A 15,780-nucleotide genomic window follows, 5' to 3' on the forward strand; every position below is an offset into this window, starting at 1 on the left:
CTATCAAGCTCAGGGGAGGGGGGGGGGGAGGATGATGCTCTTTCTCTTCAACAGAGCATGTAGAGAAAGCCATTGGTTTGATATAAAAATTGTCTAAAAACCATGAGTTTGGCCTTTCATGTGTATTGGGATGCACACGTATGTGTCCCAAGTCCCAAGTGCTGTGTCACTGGGAGACATGCATCAGTTTCTTACTGTGCTTGTCTCCGATGGGTTTCTCTTCTAGTTAATGGCGGCGGGCGGGCGGGCATTCATTGTTGCCTTTTTACCGTTTTGCTTAGACTCTTTCAACTGGTAGACAAACCAGTAAAGAATAGCAGAGCAAAGAGAAGACAAATAAAGGCAAGATTCGATGGAAAGACAGAGAGGCTTTAAACTTATTTATTTTCTAATTCAATTAAACATATCGATCTTTTAAAGTATAGCATGTTTAATTATTATTTTTCAATATGATAATTACTTTTTAATTCAAATTTAATTAAAAAGCTTAATTTCTAACCAATTTAATTCGGAATGATAAAATCATAAAAATATATTAATAAAAATACCTTGCAAAAGCAAAAAAATTAACAACAAAAAAAAGGATAAAATTTGATGAAAAAACACTAATGATGAAATTGTAAAACACAAACAATTTAAAAAATAAACTCAAACATAACAAATATCAATCAAGAGAATAGATACCAAATTTGAAAAATTAAAAAATCATAGGGGTGAAATTAAAAAACATTTATAATATGATAGATTAAAAAATGGTAGGGTGAAAATGAAAAATATTTGTAAATTTATAAATAATTTAAAAATAACAAAATAATAATTAAAAAAATAAAGAACAAATATGAAGGAAAAATAAATCATAGAAGTTGGTCTGAATTTTGTAAGTGACTAATGCGGAATTCAAGGTGGAGATAGAGAAAAATGGTTGTCGACGCCAAAGCTACAGAGTGTATGGGGCACACATCACCTATAACGTCAAGGACACTGAATTGAAACTTTTTATGCACATCCATAAAAGATGACGTTTAGTGGCCAGATAGCATTGCACATGTTGCTCAATGACATGAGGATTGTCCACACGCCATAAGGTTTTTATATATATATATATATATATATATATATATATATCAATTACAAGAAAGTTTATAAGTAACCTTTAAATTTATAATAAAATCAAAGTAAAATGAAAAAAAAAGACATTGCAAGAAAGTTTTGTTGTTTTTATGTTTAAAAGCATAAAAATAATTACATTATCTTAAAAATAAAAAAGGAACAAATTACTCATGAGTAATAGACATTATATTATTTTATTATAAAGTTAAATTAGTAATTTTACTATAAAATAAAAAATAAAATGATAAATTTAACTTCAAACAATTTATAAAATACAATCCAACTGTATCATGGTGAAAGGACAATTATGTCTTCAATATTTAGTTCAAAATTTGTTTGAATCAAGAGTAATTTTGTGTCGTGATAAAAAGAGTTAAGCTTGTTTTCAATATTTAGTTCAAAATTTGTTTGATGAAGAGTAATTTTATTTTTTTACTATTAATGAATAGTAAAATATCCGTTGAAGGACGATAATTTCTCCTTCAACTTTATTTTTTTAATTAAAGTACTTTCCAAAATAAAAAAAGAAAAGAATAGAATAGGGGAATTCCTATGGTAAAGGAACGAATACAAACCACCAGTAGCAAAATACACGACCCCATCTGTCGCTGTCCGAAAGAACCATAATTGGCAGCTAAGATCTCTCTCTTTCTATATATACAAACGCACCCTCGTAGATCCAACACGCATTTCTCTTCATTTCCAGATCCGAAATCCTTTCCACCTCATTTCTCCTCCCCTCTCTCTCCAAATGGGATTCGAAACTTCAAACGGCACCGCATCTACAAAACCACTTAAATTCCTCATCTACGGGCGCACTGGCTGGATCGGTGGACTCCTAGGCAAGCTTTGCCAATCCCAGGGCATCGACTTCACCTACGGTTCCGGTCGCCTTGAAAACCGACCCTCCCTCGAAGCCGACGTTGCTGCTGTCAATCCCACTCATGTTTTCAACGCTGCCGGCGTCACTGGCAGGCCTAACGTCGACTGGTGCGAGTCCCATAAAGTCGAGACCATAAGAACCAATGTGGTCGGCACGCTGACGTTGGCTGATGTGTGCAGGGAGAAAGGTTTGGTCTTGATCAATTATGCTACTGGTTGTATCTTTGAGTATGATTCGAGTCATCCTCTCGGGTCGGGTATTGGTTTTAAGGAAGAGGATACTCCGAACTTTATCGGATCGTTTTATTCCAAGACTAAGGCCATGGTATGGTAATAATATCATTGTTTGTCTTCTTTTTTGTGTGTGTTGAATAACATTAGAATTGCTTTTACGGTAAGATTGTTTCTTTTTATTGATTAATAATTATAAAGATCTATTTAATGTGTGACATTTGATTAGTTAGAAATGCAGTGGATCTAGGCTTTTTGGTTTATGGATCTAATCAGTTAGTACTTGCTTACCCCTAGTACAGTAGGGGAGGTTAAATCGCAGTCCTGCATGTGATTGATGCATAATGTTTGGAACCATTAAAGTAATAATTACTTGTAACATTTAATTATTGTTAGTGATGTTGCCATTAAATCTGATTAATGGTTTATTTTGTGTTTTGCTGATATTTGAAAGGTAGAAGATTTGCTCAAGAATTATGAAAATGTTTGTACATTGCGCGTCAGAATGCCCATTTCATGCGATCTAGCCAACCCTCGCAACTTCATCACGAAGATCACTCGATATGAGAAGGTAGTGAACATTCCAAACTCCATGACGATCTTGGATGAACTCCTTCCCATTTCCATTGAGATGGCAAAGAGAAACCTTACTGGAATCTATAACTTTACGAATCCTGGAGTGGTCAGTCACAATGAGATTTTGGAGATGTATCGGGATTACATTGACCCCAAATTCACATGGAAAAACTTCACTCTTGAGGAGCAAGCTAAGGTAATTGTTGCCCCAAGGAGCAACAATGAGCTTGATACTGTCAAATTGAAGCAGGAATTCCCTGAGCTCTTGCCAATAAAGGAGTCCCTCATCAAGTATGTCTTCAAACCAAATCAGAAGACTGCTGCTGCTTGATGCTACCGAAGGGAAGTAATCGATGAACTATTGTCCATTAAAGAGTCCTTCATTAAGTATGTTCTTCAAGCCGAATGGTGCTTGAATTTTAGGTTTGGATCTTTTTGGTTTCCTTATTTCTATTTATTAAAAATGGGTCCTGTGGGTTGGTGTGATCTTCCACCTAATAGGTTCTTCCAAATGACATGCATATTTCACCTATTTGTATTTGTATCATGTTTTGTAACTTGATCATGAATAAAACTAGTTAAAGGTCAATTGATTTATCAAGTTTTAAATATATGTTTGTGAGTTGATGGGTTAATGTATGGCACAAGCTTCTTTGCCTTTAGGCAAATATTAGTTTTCCGATATTTTTAAACTTGGTTCATCATTTCAACCAAGTATCTGATTTTAGCTACAAATCTTGACTAATTGTCTTCCTTTCTTACTGTGAATTGCTCAAACGTTCAGAAAACACCTAATACGTTTGATTGATGGAGATAGAACTTCAAGGCAACTACATTAGAGATGTGATGATCTGTGTGTTATTAGGGATTGTGGCAGCAGCGTTGTCGAGAATCTTAATTGAATTATTTTTCTAAATGGAACATCTTCATAGAAATTTAGCTTGCTGATTATGGAAGAACCTGTAAATGGTAGTGTCTTGAACCTTTGTCCTTGTAGTGATTTCTGGCAGCAGATGCGGTGTGGGCCGAGTTGCAACCTAGAATTGTACAAGAGCAAAATAATTGTCGTGGCCTACCTGGAATTGCAGCACCTTCACGTAAGTCAAGCACACAAGTTTAAACAAGAATTTTAGAAGAAAAGCATTCAACAGATTCAAGTCGAAGACTTTGGAGTCTGATCGATTTTATTTCAATCAAGCAGGAGCAGGACACATTTGAAAGCTAACTGAAGTAACAGAAACCTCAGCGTGAGAAATCATAAATGGGTTTGGTGCGTTAGTGGCGTCCGAGGATACCGGTCTTGTGATACATGGAAGGGCCTTCAAATTTGTCTGTTTTATGTGTTGTCATGGAGGAAGTGGGTATTCCATACTCGTAACCAGGGAGGATATTGTATACAACCGCGGGGCTTCTCACTTCATGACCGTTCCCATCTTTCCAGGTGATTGCACCTGACATGATTGGCTGCTGCGCAATCACTGGTCCATAGAGCTTCACTGAGAATGTTTTCATCTCTCCGATTTTAGAGAATGTCAGAACAGAGGGCTCCACAGTGATGCTAACAGAGTATGGCATGTACGTGCTGACAGTGTAGGTTGAATAGCTATTACCAACATTGGTAACTGTCCTAGTAAAGACTCCCTGAATTGGCTGGCCATCTTCCACGGCTATGGCAAAAGTTGGGCAGTTAAGATCCCAGGCTCTTCCAGGTGTGGTGCTGTTGCAAACACTGCTGTTGGAACCAGTGATCATTCTGAGAGTGGTAGTGTTGTAACCTTGCTTGCAGAGGAAGTTAATATAATCTGCTTCGGATGCATTGTAAACAAGCCCAGGGTTTAATGCATGCTCTGGATTGATCTGACCAGATCCGGAAGAAAATTCAAGGTCAACGTGCTTCCTCGGGTCCATGATAGTAGCTTTTCACGGAAACAAATGGGTTAACAAAGGAGACCGAATTGAAGTGTCTTTTTCCCCAAAAAAAAAATGTTAATGCGAAGTCAACAGGTTTCTCACCTGTTGTCTTGAGGGCTGATTAAATGGCAGCAGGAGACCAGTTAGGGTGGCCAGCCTTCACATAGGCAGCAGCCGCACTAGTGTGTGGACAAGACATGGACGTACCGGAGATAATGTTGAAATTCAGGCTCCTGGTGTCCTTGTAGTCGATAGAAGGAGGTGCCACAGGTGACCAGGCAGCGAGGATGTCCACACCAGGGGCAGTGATATCAGGCTGTATCACCCATTTAAAATTTCAAGTCAAGTCTAGCAGAGACAGAATAGGCGGTTCTATTAATTATAGCTATTGAGCCTGTTGGTTACCTTGAGAATATCTGGGGTGATCGGGTTTGGTCCTCTCGAAGAAAACGATACAACTGAAGCAGCCACGACATCCTTCCAACCCTGAGCAACCAGAATAGTCGCGGTCGGATTCCTGAAATTTATGGTTATTATTTCAGAACAGCAAAACCAATAAATTTTAAAGTCATTATAGAGGTGATCCAATTAGAATTTCTATGGAGGTTTGCTTACTCTGTTGTTCTGATGTAATTCAAAACTTTGACTCTATCTTCATTGCTGATTACTGTTGCTGGTACTGGGAAACTGAAAGCAAAATCTACACTGTAAAATGAATCTGACATTATGACACCCACACCATTAGCGAGCAGAATGTCAGAACGAGTCACCATCGTATAACAGAGAACAATCTTCCGCTCCACTTTATATGAATTGAGAACTCCAGGAAAGCAAAAGCCTGCAATTTCCGTGTTAGCACCTGCTGAGAAGTTAACTGCATCTCCTCCCCAAATCAATGGATATGTGGTCCCGTTGAGGTCAAAATTATTTATCGAGAGTCCCTTTATTAGTCATCCAATAAACAATATACATGGTATAAGTAAACGATTGGTGAGAAATCTGTTGTTAATGATGCTACTGCGGTGCTCATATACTCACACTTAAGACTAGTCCGTTGCCTAGGACAACTTGTGCAACAAACTTCCTGTCCATGGTGCTGGCAGCTACCGTCAATGTCCATGGTGCGTAGTTGGAGACTGAATATGGACAGGTTCCAGAATTGCCAGCAGAATTTGAGGTCAGTATACCGTTTTTCATGGCATGGAAAGATCCAATGGCGATGGGATCTTCCATATATGGGAATGGAAAGTCGGAACCAAGGGACACAGATATAATATCAACACCATCTGCTATGGCATCATCATATGCTGCGAGGATATCTGCACTTGAGCATCCATACGACCAGCAAACTTTGTACATAGCAATTCTTGCATTGGGAACTCCACCTCTTGCAGCTCCTTCAGCTAGACCGAAGTAGCTTGCTCCTTGCACCTCACGGCCAGCTGCTGTTGAAGAAGTATGGGTTCCATGTCCCTCGGAGTCTCTAGGGGATGGGAAGTCAGTAATGTCAAAGAAGTTCTCGCTGTTGTATTACCGGGCTCCAATGAGTTTGCTGCAATTTCTAAAGTTTCATTAGTTACAGTGTTGAAGTGAAGCACCGGGGAATGCAATCAAGAATATAGTCCTACTTGTTGCAGGTGAAGTTGGCACCAATGCATATTCCTTTCCATTTAGCAGGTGGAGCGCTCATTCCTTCATCATCAATGCAAAGACATGAAAGCTTGTAAGTAAAATACATCGTCTTGAGTTTTAGCCAGCGAGGCAAATAAATTTCAAAACATAAACCTGTGTCCAGAAAACCGATAACAACATTTCCTTCCAAGGGTGCTCCAAGTTTGCCTTTAGAGAAACCCATGAAGTCCCATGACCTTGTCGTGAAGCTTTAAAATGTGATTTGGAATGACTGAAACAACACCTTCCATGTCTGCAGAAACATTTGATCCTATTCAGCATCGATGAAGCTAATAAAACCCTAAATCCTGGTACCATTCGTTCGACAGCTCACCTGATAATTTTTCAACTTCTTCATCTGATAACTTTGCCGCAAATCCATTGAAAGTTTAGTGTTTGTTGTTATCATCGAAGATAATTCTTAATCATTGAACTTATTAATGGCTTTGTGAGTGTCGAAATAATTACAAAACGACCAAATTTTTATTTTTCTGAGAGGTCAGCTCATTTAGCAACAAAATCTCCTCTGTTTAAAATATGATGAAGACCAGTCACTCTTCGTCGAGGATTCGAGTCAGTGTTGGGGTCATCGTCTGTCACCTTCTTTTTCTTCGTCGTCCGGATTTTTGTTTAGAATAATTAATATTTCTCTTTCGATTTGTGCCTTTAAGACATTTGAATAGTTACAAGTACTTTTCTAGCAGTCTCCGTCAGAAAGTATGGGATAGTAAATTAACCCGAATATCTCGGTAAGGACTAAATTTATATATAATACTATTTTGTACTAGGTAATAATAATAATTAAAAAAACCCTAAACTTGAATTTATTTCTAACAACGTTAATTTACATTTGTTAGTGCGCACATTAACACTAAGTTCTGCCGATTTCAACCATAACATATGCATTATGGTCGATTAATCCCAGGACGCCCCGTCAACTGCAACTCCAGCATAACATATGCATTATCGCTACCACTACCAGAACCCGCACTAGGCGCCACGCCATTGTCGATTTCATCTTTAACTCCAACTGATGTGCTAGCGACCACCAGAGAAGGTGCCTTAAATTCAACCCCGCTAGGTATTTCTACAACACTTGCCGCTGCTATATTTACTCCTGTTTGATTCCCAAAATTTGTTGATGCCACAAATGGTGATATGGGCCACGCCGCCGCAACGTTAAATACAGGAGTTAGCGAAGGCGATAAGGCCCGTATTTGTTGATTAGAACAAGCAGCAAATGTTGGAGCTGCGGTGGGAGTACCCGCGGCCGCAGCGTGTGGAATCATCCAAAAAGCATTTGCTGGCACCATCATCCAATTATTTCCCACAGCAAAAACAGGTAACGATCCTTGTGGTGTCGGCCGCAGCAACTGGTGCTCTAGGCGTTACTGGGGCTAAACTAGATGACTGTGAAATCGAAACGGCTGTTGCTTCACTCATATCGCAAAACTCTGAATTCGAAGGGCGCTTCCGTTTCATCGGTGTTTCAGTTAATGAATTGCTGTTGTTAGTGGTTGGTGTACGGATTTTTAGAGTCCTGCCACAGCAATAGCAAGAGCCGGGCCCGTGCCGGTAGCTTCAATAATAGTTTGTTCAGCATGTTCAAGGAGCCATCTAACAGTTTCACCGTCTGAACTGTGGCCTTATTCTCGAGTCGAGTCAATTGGAAGATCCGGGCAGCACAAGTGGCGGGTATTCGGATCCTACGACCACGGCCTTCCACTTTTGTGTGGCAGTCTTTGGTGGATGAACGTCTGGTTGTTGCTATTGTAGTGACTGGCATAGGCATTGGAATTGACATCGGCATCGGCATCGGCATCTGCATAGCTAGCGGGACTACACCCATTTTTGGGAGGGTTCTTTTGTCTGGTTAAGAAGAAGGATCGGAGTCAATGGGCTCTTCCTTAAGCGGCGTGACTTGAAATGCTTCTGTTCCATCAATTGTTGATATTTTTAAGGACCTATTATTGCCGCTGTTGTTGTTCCTGTTGTCTTCTAGGTCACCAGCGTTTGTGCTCAGATCAGAAGTGCCACCTTCATCATCTAGGTGCACTTCATGTTCTTGAAAGGATGCCATTTCTTGAGGGTCCAGTGGAGAAAAATGAAAGAAACCCGCAAGGTAATTTGGATGTTTTGTTTGTTTCCAGGGAAAATGAATAGAAAGGGTAGGGTTTGGTTAAGATGATGACGGATGAACTATGATATAAATTGACAAACGGAAAGATACGTGGAAAAGTTAGGGGTACAAAAGCAAAACCATGGAATTTATTTACATTGGTCGTGTTTCTAATAAGATTCTTTTTTGAAAAAAATGATACAATTTGATAAAAAGTTTTTTAAAAATAATATAAGTTAGAAAAATATTTGAGAAATAGCACTATTTGAACATAATTATATTTTTTATATTAAATTTTTACACAATTATTATTCTTAAAAATAATTGTTTGCTCAAAATCAAAATGCATCTCTTATCTAAATTTTTATAAAAATCTAAAAGTAAAAAATAAGATTTAAGATTCAATAATTAAAAAAAATAAATAAAAGGTAATGTGACATAAAAAAGAAATGAATAAGGAAAAAAAAAAGAATAAATCATCAAAACACATCAGAATTTTGTTTTCCACACATTTAAAATTATTAGAAAAATCTCAATAATACAATTTTAACCACACCTTAAAGACTACTCATGATACATGGGTGGTCTAAAGTCAACCAATTTGGTTAATAGAGTGGTTTAATAAATTGGATTTCCATGGGTTGTTAACACCTTGTTGTGGCGGTCCATGCCCAAGAAAAAGCTATCTTATTGTACTGTAAGTGCATTTGGTGTGCTACCGAATACACTACGACACCATTAACTTTTTAAATTAAAGAATTAATTTAGTAAATTTAAAAGATGAAACATCCTCGATGATCCTGGAATTCACAAAACCACCTATGTGAAAAGACAAAAATACTTCTCTATGCATTGCTTAACTTATTTTTTTTTTATTTCAGAAGTAAATTTATCATTTCACTATATTTTAAAAAAGAAAAATATCAAAATATCCCTTTAGCTAGTTTTACAATTCTGGTAATAATTAGACCATATTACTGTATTAAAAAAAATTAAAAATTATACCCTCACATAAATCTTTAAAAACTAATGCTCTAAAAAAAAACTGAATTATCCTCTAATCAAAGGCAATTGAGTTTTTAGGGACATCATTTCAATTATAGTGAATAGTAAAATGAGTCAATAAACACACTGTTTTTACTTTCAAATCTAGCTTTTTTATTTTATTTTACTACTTGGGACTTGAGATTCACTCTTTTACTCTAACCAACACCAAAAGTCATGGCTTGGCTTATTTCCGACTCAACATTACTTTGAAAATGCTTTGAATTTTATCCATGGAGCTATTTACAAAATAGTAACCACTAGTTTATTGGCGTGCTTTTGCTGCTGTCTAAATAAAACAAATTAAAATATATAAAAAAAAAATCTTAGATTATCAGAAACTTTTTAAAATTGTCATGAAACTTGAAATAATGATAATTTTTTATAAATTTAGGGGGAGGCAATGCAGATTGTAGTATTGCCTTCTCCATTGAATTCCAGATAGAAGCTATGCAATTGCAATGCCTTCTCCATCGTAGAACGGACAGGTATTTAAAAGAGCAAGATAGAGATGGCGAGGAGAGGGTGAATCCTGCTTCTACCGTTATCAATCAGGGGATTGCCCTAATTTTTTTTAAAAATAAAATCTTACGGAATAAGAAAACTCTCGTAGAGAGAGGGATTTTATTAGGTGGAATGAAAATTACAACAGTTTGCTTTAAATAACGAACCTTAAGGAAGCATATGAATATTCTTCTTAGGACTTGACAACAACACCTATCTGAAAGTAAGAGCCGAATCCAACTGTAGTGGCTCAGTAACCATTGACAAGTGAACCATTCTCGCAAGCACCATCCACAGGCTTCTTGGCATAAAATCTTCGGTACATAGAGTCGACTTCCGTCAGATAGTACGTTCCTGGAGCCAAGAGGCTACAATCCTTGCTCGTCACAAAGTCCTTGCCTCCGTACCTGTGCTCCATTAGATTTATAGTTTCGACAAATTTCACTGGAGAAACCTGCACAAAAAGTAAAAGTTCAGTGAAATGCATTCGATGATATTGCGCCTTTATAATTTAACATACATGAAATGTTCTCTCTCAGAGAGACAAAGCCCTTTAACCTTTATCTTTTCTGGAACAATCCAAATATCCCAATGTTTTTTATTATGATTCCATCAAGATCACAAGGAACCGCATGATTACTCACCAATCACCTTGTAAGTCCAGGTGAAAGCACACGAGAAACGGAAATGAAGGGTTCCAGGTTTCAAAGGCCTTTAGATTGCTTATCTAGAAGATAGATGTGTATAGGTGTGTGTGAGAGAGTGTCTACTGAAAGCGGTGAAATTATGTTACAAATCCAAATATTGAGGCAAGCAGCAGGCAGATAGGTTTGTTGCATCAAGGAGAACAATATACAAGGAACACGACATCTTTGGCCATTCAAGAAAAATATTCAAAATTACCTCATGCCTTGACTTCAACTTCGTTGAGACATTCATCACAGTTGCAATGTTTGACAGGCTAAATGGCTTTTGACCTTCATGTAATTTCAATGAGAACATTGTGGCTGTCGAACCACTTCCATATGAGAACAATATAACCCTCTTGCCCGCCTGCAATTAATCCATACCATCTCGGTAAGCACTAGCATCCAATATAAATAAGCTAATATTAAAGTCATCTTAATGATGAAATATAGGCCATGATAAAGGTAAGTCGTCCAAAATTAGAAAATGGCAACAGCAATTACCAATTCACTACTTTTATTGTCAAGAAGGGATACAAATGCCGCATAGAGAGATGCAGTATACATGTTGCCAACTTGCTTGGGTATCAAAGTGGTTGGTTGCACCTTCGCGTCATAAAGAGGCTTTGCAACTTGCTGGGATACCTGTAGATGCATGACATCAAGTGACCAATCAGCAAGATGATTGAATCTCAACAAATAAACAATTATAACACGGCAGTCTCTGCAATTTAGAAGTCAAGAAATATTCAGCCCCACGGCTTTTATATAGTTGGCTTTCAGAGGATTATAAATCCTAAATTTTTTAGCACATTATCCGATAAACATCCAAACAAGGATTTGATATAGTTTGAAAGAAAAGAAATATCCTTAGAAATCAGGGATCAACAAATCAAACAATTTCTGTCTCTCCACTGTCTCGTAAGTGTCAAACTACGCAACCACCAACCCTTCCCTTTGCAGGGTTGAGGATAAAAACAAAAGAAAGAAACATGTTCACTTTTTTAACAGTCAGGATCTTAAATGCACCTTCTCAAGATCCCGGTTTTGGTAGCTTTCATCACCAGATAAAGTTGAAAATGGTGCTAGTTTCTCTTTAGCAGCCTCATCAATAGAGCTGCAAACAGTATCAAATAAAGGTAAGCACTTGATATAACTTGCAGATTTTACTTGTAAAAAACAAAACAAATAAAATTCTTCAGAGTGGAGAAAAGACAGAACCTGGCATTTCTCACAGAGTCATTGAACACCAAACGAGCAAAACTTTTCTGTACAAGCTGCAAAAATTCAACATACAGAATTAATACAAATGCTGAAAATGTCACTTTAAGTAAAGTAGGCAAAGAGAGAAGTTGCAAATCCAAAATAATCAATTTACCTTGTTATATGGAGAATGGAATACAAAATAGGCTGCATCAGAAATAGAGAATTGTTTGCCTGTTGATTTCTCGTACCTAAACAGAACAAGATAGCAAGGCATTTAAAATCACACATCGCCAGTATCAACAAAAGTCTACATCGTGAAAAATGCTTTTTGTAATTAATATATCGTACTTGGCACAGAATTGTTTGTAGCAGGAATCAAGGGCCATGAGGTAGCATGTTTGGGAAAGCTTGCCATCCACAACCTACAATTGCATTTGTCAGCATATGGACAAAGTGTTGAGAAACATAAAAAGGCTATAGAGAATTATAGTAGTGAACAGGTTACGCAGAAAAAGGAATCATGTAGAAGGGAATTGGGGTTACCGGATATTCACTGGCAAGGTTGGGCTTATAGAAATCATAGACATGAGACATGTGACTCCCCCTAAATTTGCTTTCAAAAGTAATAGGTGCATCTGGACCAACTAGCATGGCAATGGCAGCAGCTCCTCCAGTTGGTCGAGCAGGCCCTTCTGCATAGACCTGATAAATAGAAAGAGACCTCAGGGAAAAAAATGGAAACCAATATACACTCCAAAACACTGAGACAGAAAATATGGAAGTATCTAAGAAATTCGAATATCTGGTCTTGTTTTAAAAAATAAAGCTGATTTTAACATCAAGAAGTTTAACAAGTGATTTTAAGAAAAGGAAAGCAAATATGAAGTAGTTCAAGGATATCATCATACCGCACTGTCAGTACACACAACAAGCCCATATCGTCCATCCCATGAGCAACTCTCAACCCAATTGACACAGTTGAATAAAGCTGCAGTTCCTCCATAGCATGCATTAGTTGAGTCAACGCCTTCAATGTCAGTGTTTCCACATTTCTGCTTGTTTTCCAAGAAAGAGCATTATGTTACAAAAGAGAATGATATTTTTGTTTTCAAAAGCAGAGCTACTGAATTAAATCCAGAAATGACCTCAAAATTAATCTATTATACATGACAGGTGGTGAAAATGAGATGCACAGTGAAGGATCAAAATCTAAATATCAGGAAAATCCAACTTTAGCCACTTGCTACTGGCCATTATGTATCTTCTTCGTTCCATTCTAAATCAAATGTTAATTCACAAGATTAAACTAAAAGGGTTTTTCTGTGACAAAAAATCATGGTATATCGACGCATGTTTCAGGATTTCAAGATAATTAATTGAAGCATGGTTCCATAAAGTAAACATTCCAATGACTCTTGGCCTTTCTGCTTAAACTATAACAGCCATCAGGCTTTAATCTCCTAACATATTTACTTTCATTAGCTTGGAGTTTTAAACCATACACTTCATCAAAGATCCATTCACAGGTCCGTGCAGCCATATAAACATTGAAAATAATTATATACCTCAAAGATTTGCATCAAGAAGGTCTTAATGGATTTGCTCTTGTCAATAACGGTCTCACTGCCAACTTCTAAGCGACCAATTTGTTTTGGATCAACATTGTACTTCTCAAGGAGTGAACTCACAGCTGTCAAACTGAAAATCCCAGAATATTGAAGATCATCACCGGCTAGAGTTACAAGGCACAACCATGTACAGAGATGTAAAGAGATCACAAACCTCATTGAGATAACATCTTCCACTTCTGTACAAAATCCCATGCAATCTTGTCCAAGTCCAATTGTGTATTTCCCTTTGCTTGCACCATCGTGGGCCTCCAGGGCTTCCTGTTTTACATGTAAAACCCAAATCACAAAATTGAAAAAACAAAGCAGATATGCTCTTGCATGCTGCAGAGACAAGCGATTAATGAATCTGAAACTCCCTTTTCTTTGTGAAATTAATAGTTATGAAAATAAATAAGTAAAAGAAACAAAAATGACAATTATTATCATAGTTAATTAATCTCAATCAAAAATTTAATCAATAAATACTAAAATTTCAAAAAATGATGGGGAATACAGGCAAAGATCTCCTCGTTTTATTTAAATATCGCAAAACCAAACTTTCAAAAAACATACTCTAAACTAAATGTGTTTGTTTTTTCGGTGGCAATGTATTTCTGAAAGGATTTGAATTTTTTTATTTTAAATTAGTTTTTTTATTTTTAAATTAATAATATTAAAAAAAATTTAAAAAAAATTATTTTACTATATTTTTAAAATAAAAAACACTTCAAAAAAACAATATCTACCGAACAAAACACTACCTTAAATATCATGACTACAAATGATTAGAATCCTGATTCTAATTGAAAACAAAAATTAAATTAATTTCTTGAATTTTCTTAAAACCTCCATTCCATGTAAAGAAAACAGAAACAAGATTGATGATATTGAGAATGAGAATGAGAGATAGAGGGATGAAATCTAAAATCACCTGTTGAACACAGGTAGGAGGGAAGTAAATATCCATAGCGAGAATTCCCACATTCTTTGCCATTCTTGAATTTTCTTTAAATTTCTCAAGAAACAAACAAGTCTAGAAATCAAAAAACTTCAAATAAAAAGAGGCCAAAACAACCAAACTCTCTCTTTCTTGAAGTATTGATAGGGAAAAGGAGAGATTCGGCTTAATTGATCGCTTGTAAAAATATGAACAAATATGCTTAAAAGGGGAGAAGGATGAGGAGCCTCTCAACAAGTTGCTGGGTTTTTATAGAGAGGAAGAAACTCTTTTTCTAATTTTTATTTTTTTTAACAAGTGTGGGGTCAGGTTCTTTTCCTTAAGAAAACTTGTTCGAATTGAACATTAGTTTTCGATGAAACTACAATGTTTGCCATTATCAAATTTTATTTACCTTTTCTTTGTCCTGGATTAATAATTATTTAGATTATATTTGTGATTATTATTTTTTAAAAAAGCATTATTTTATTTGAAAGGTTATTAAAATAATATTTTTAAAAAATATTTTTAATATTATTACATTAAAGTAATTTAAAAAAAAATTTAAAAATAACCTAAATAAAAAAAATTTATATTTTACAAAAACAATTTTTTAACCAAAAAAAATAAGTTTTAAAGTATGTTTGTATTTGCCGTCAAAAAATATATTTGAAATTTTAAAAAAAAAATACTTTAAATTATTGTTTTATATTTTTTTATTATTTTAATATACTGGTATTAAAAATAAATTTTTTAAAAAAATTAATATATTTTTAAATAAAAAATAATTTAAAAAAAAATCTCTTTTAACATCTCAAACCTACATCAGTAATGCTGAGGTTGAAACATGGAATCTTGGATTTGAGGGAGTTTAGCTGGCTCTTGTTATTTAGTTGCTGCGGTGGTGACGCTTTTGGATGTTTAGGGGACATCACGTGCTCTCTGTCACTACTTCTGAGTTTTACACGTGAGCTGCTTTCTACCTTTTCTTTTAATCCTTTGTAATTTCCATGTTACCCTTCAATGAGACTACATTCATTTTCCCGAATTAAATAAAGACATTGCTCAACCAATCATTTTACCGTGTTATTGTCAATATATATATATATATATATATGGAATAATTACAGAAAAAGATCGTCTACTTTAGTTTATTTTTCAATCTAATATATATTTTATTTCATTTTTGTCTAAATCATGTAATAAATAGTGTTTGTCACATATATTATTAGTGATTATGATGTGAAAAAAAATGAAAGAAATTATAAATATGAATTAGTGGACCCTACCATC

General features: G+C 35.9%; 2 protein-coding genes and 2 pseudogenes across 2 annotated transcripts; 1 reads left to right on the top strand and 3 right to left on the bottom strand.

Moving 5' to 3' along the window:
* The first annotated feature begins 1,704 nt into the window (after positions 1 to 1,704).
* LOC118028537 (bifunctional dTDP-4-dehydrorhamnose 3,5-epimerase/dTDP-4-dehydrorhamnose reductase) lies at positions 1,705 to 3,408 on the top strand. Its single transcript, XM_035032140.2, has 2 exons — positions 1,705 to 2,317; positions 2,678 to 3,408. The coding sequence occupies exons 1-2, from the start codon at positions 1,862 to 1,864 to the stop codon at positions 3,128 to 3,130; spliced, it is 909 nt and encodes a 302-aa protein (XP_034888031.1). The 5' UTR covers positions 1,705 to 1,861; the 3' UTR covers positions 3,131 to 3,408.
* A 578-nt stretch (positions 3,409 to 3,986) lies between these two features.
* Positions 3,987 to 6,632, bottom strand: LOC118028762 (cucumisin-like; annotated as a pseudogene).
* A 140-nt stretch (positions 6,633 to 6,772) lies between these two features.
* Positions 6,773 to 8,606, bottom strand: LOC118028535 (transcription factor TCP9-like; annotated as a pseudogene).
* Positions 8,607 to 10,140: 1,534 nt separating this feature from the next.
* LOC118028534 (hydroxymethylglutaryl-CoA synthase) lies at positions 10,141 to 14,743 on the bottom strand. Its single transcript, XM_035032139.2, has 12 exons — positions 14,482 to 14,743; positions 13,723 to 13,829; positions 13,506 to 13,638; positions 12,849 to 12,992; positions 12,484 to 12,642; positions 12,289 to 12,362; positions 12,113 to 12,188; positions 11,956 to 12,011; positions 11,764 to 11,851; positions 11,239 to 11,379; positions 10,952 to 11,101; positions 10,141 to 10,502 (listed from the first exon to the last, which is right to left on the bottom strand). The coding sequence occupies exons 1-12, from the start codon at positions 14,542 to 14,544 to the stop codon at positions 10,299 to 10,301; spliced, it is 1,395 nt and encodes a 464-aa protein (XP_034888030.1). The 5' UTR covers positions 14,545 to 14,743; the 3' UTR covers positions 10,141 to 10,298.
* Positions 14,744 to 15,780: the final 1,037 nt, after the last annotated feature.

Source organism: Populus alba, chromosome 3 (genome assembly GCF_005239225.2).
Source record: "Populus alba chromosome 3, ASM523922v2, whole genome shotgun sequence".
NCBI classification, from domain to species: Eukaryota; Viridiplantae; Streptophyta; class Magnoliopsida; order Malpighiales; family Salicaceae; genus Populus; species Populus alba.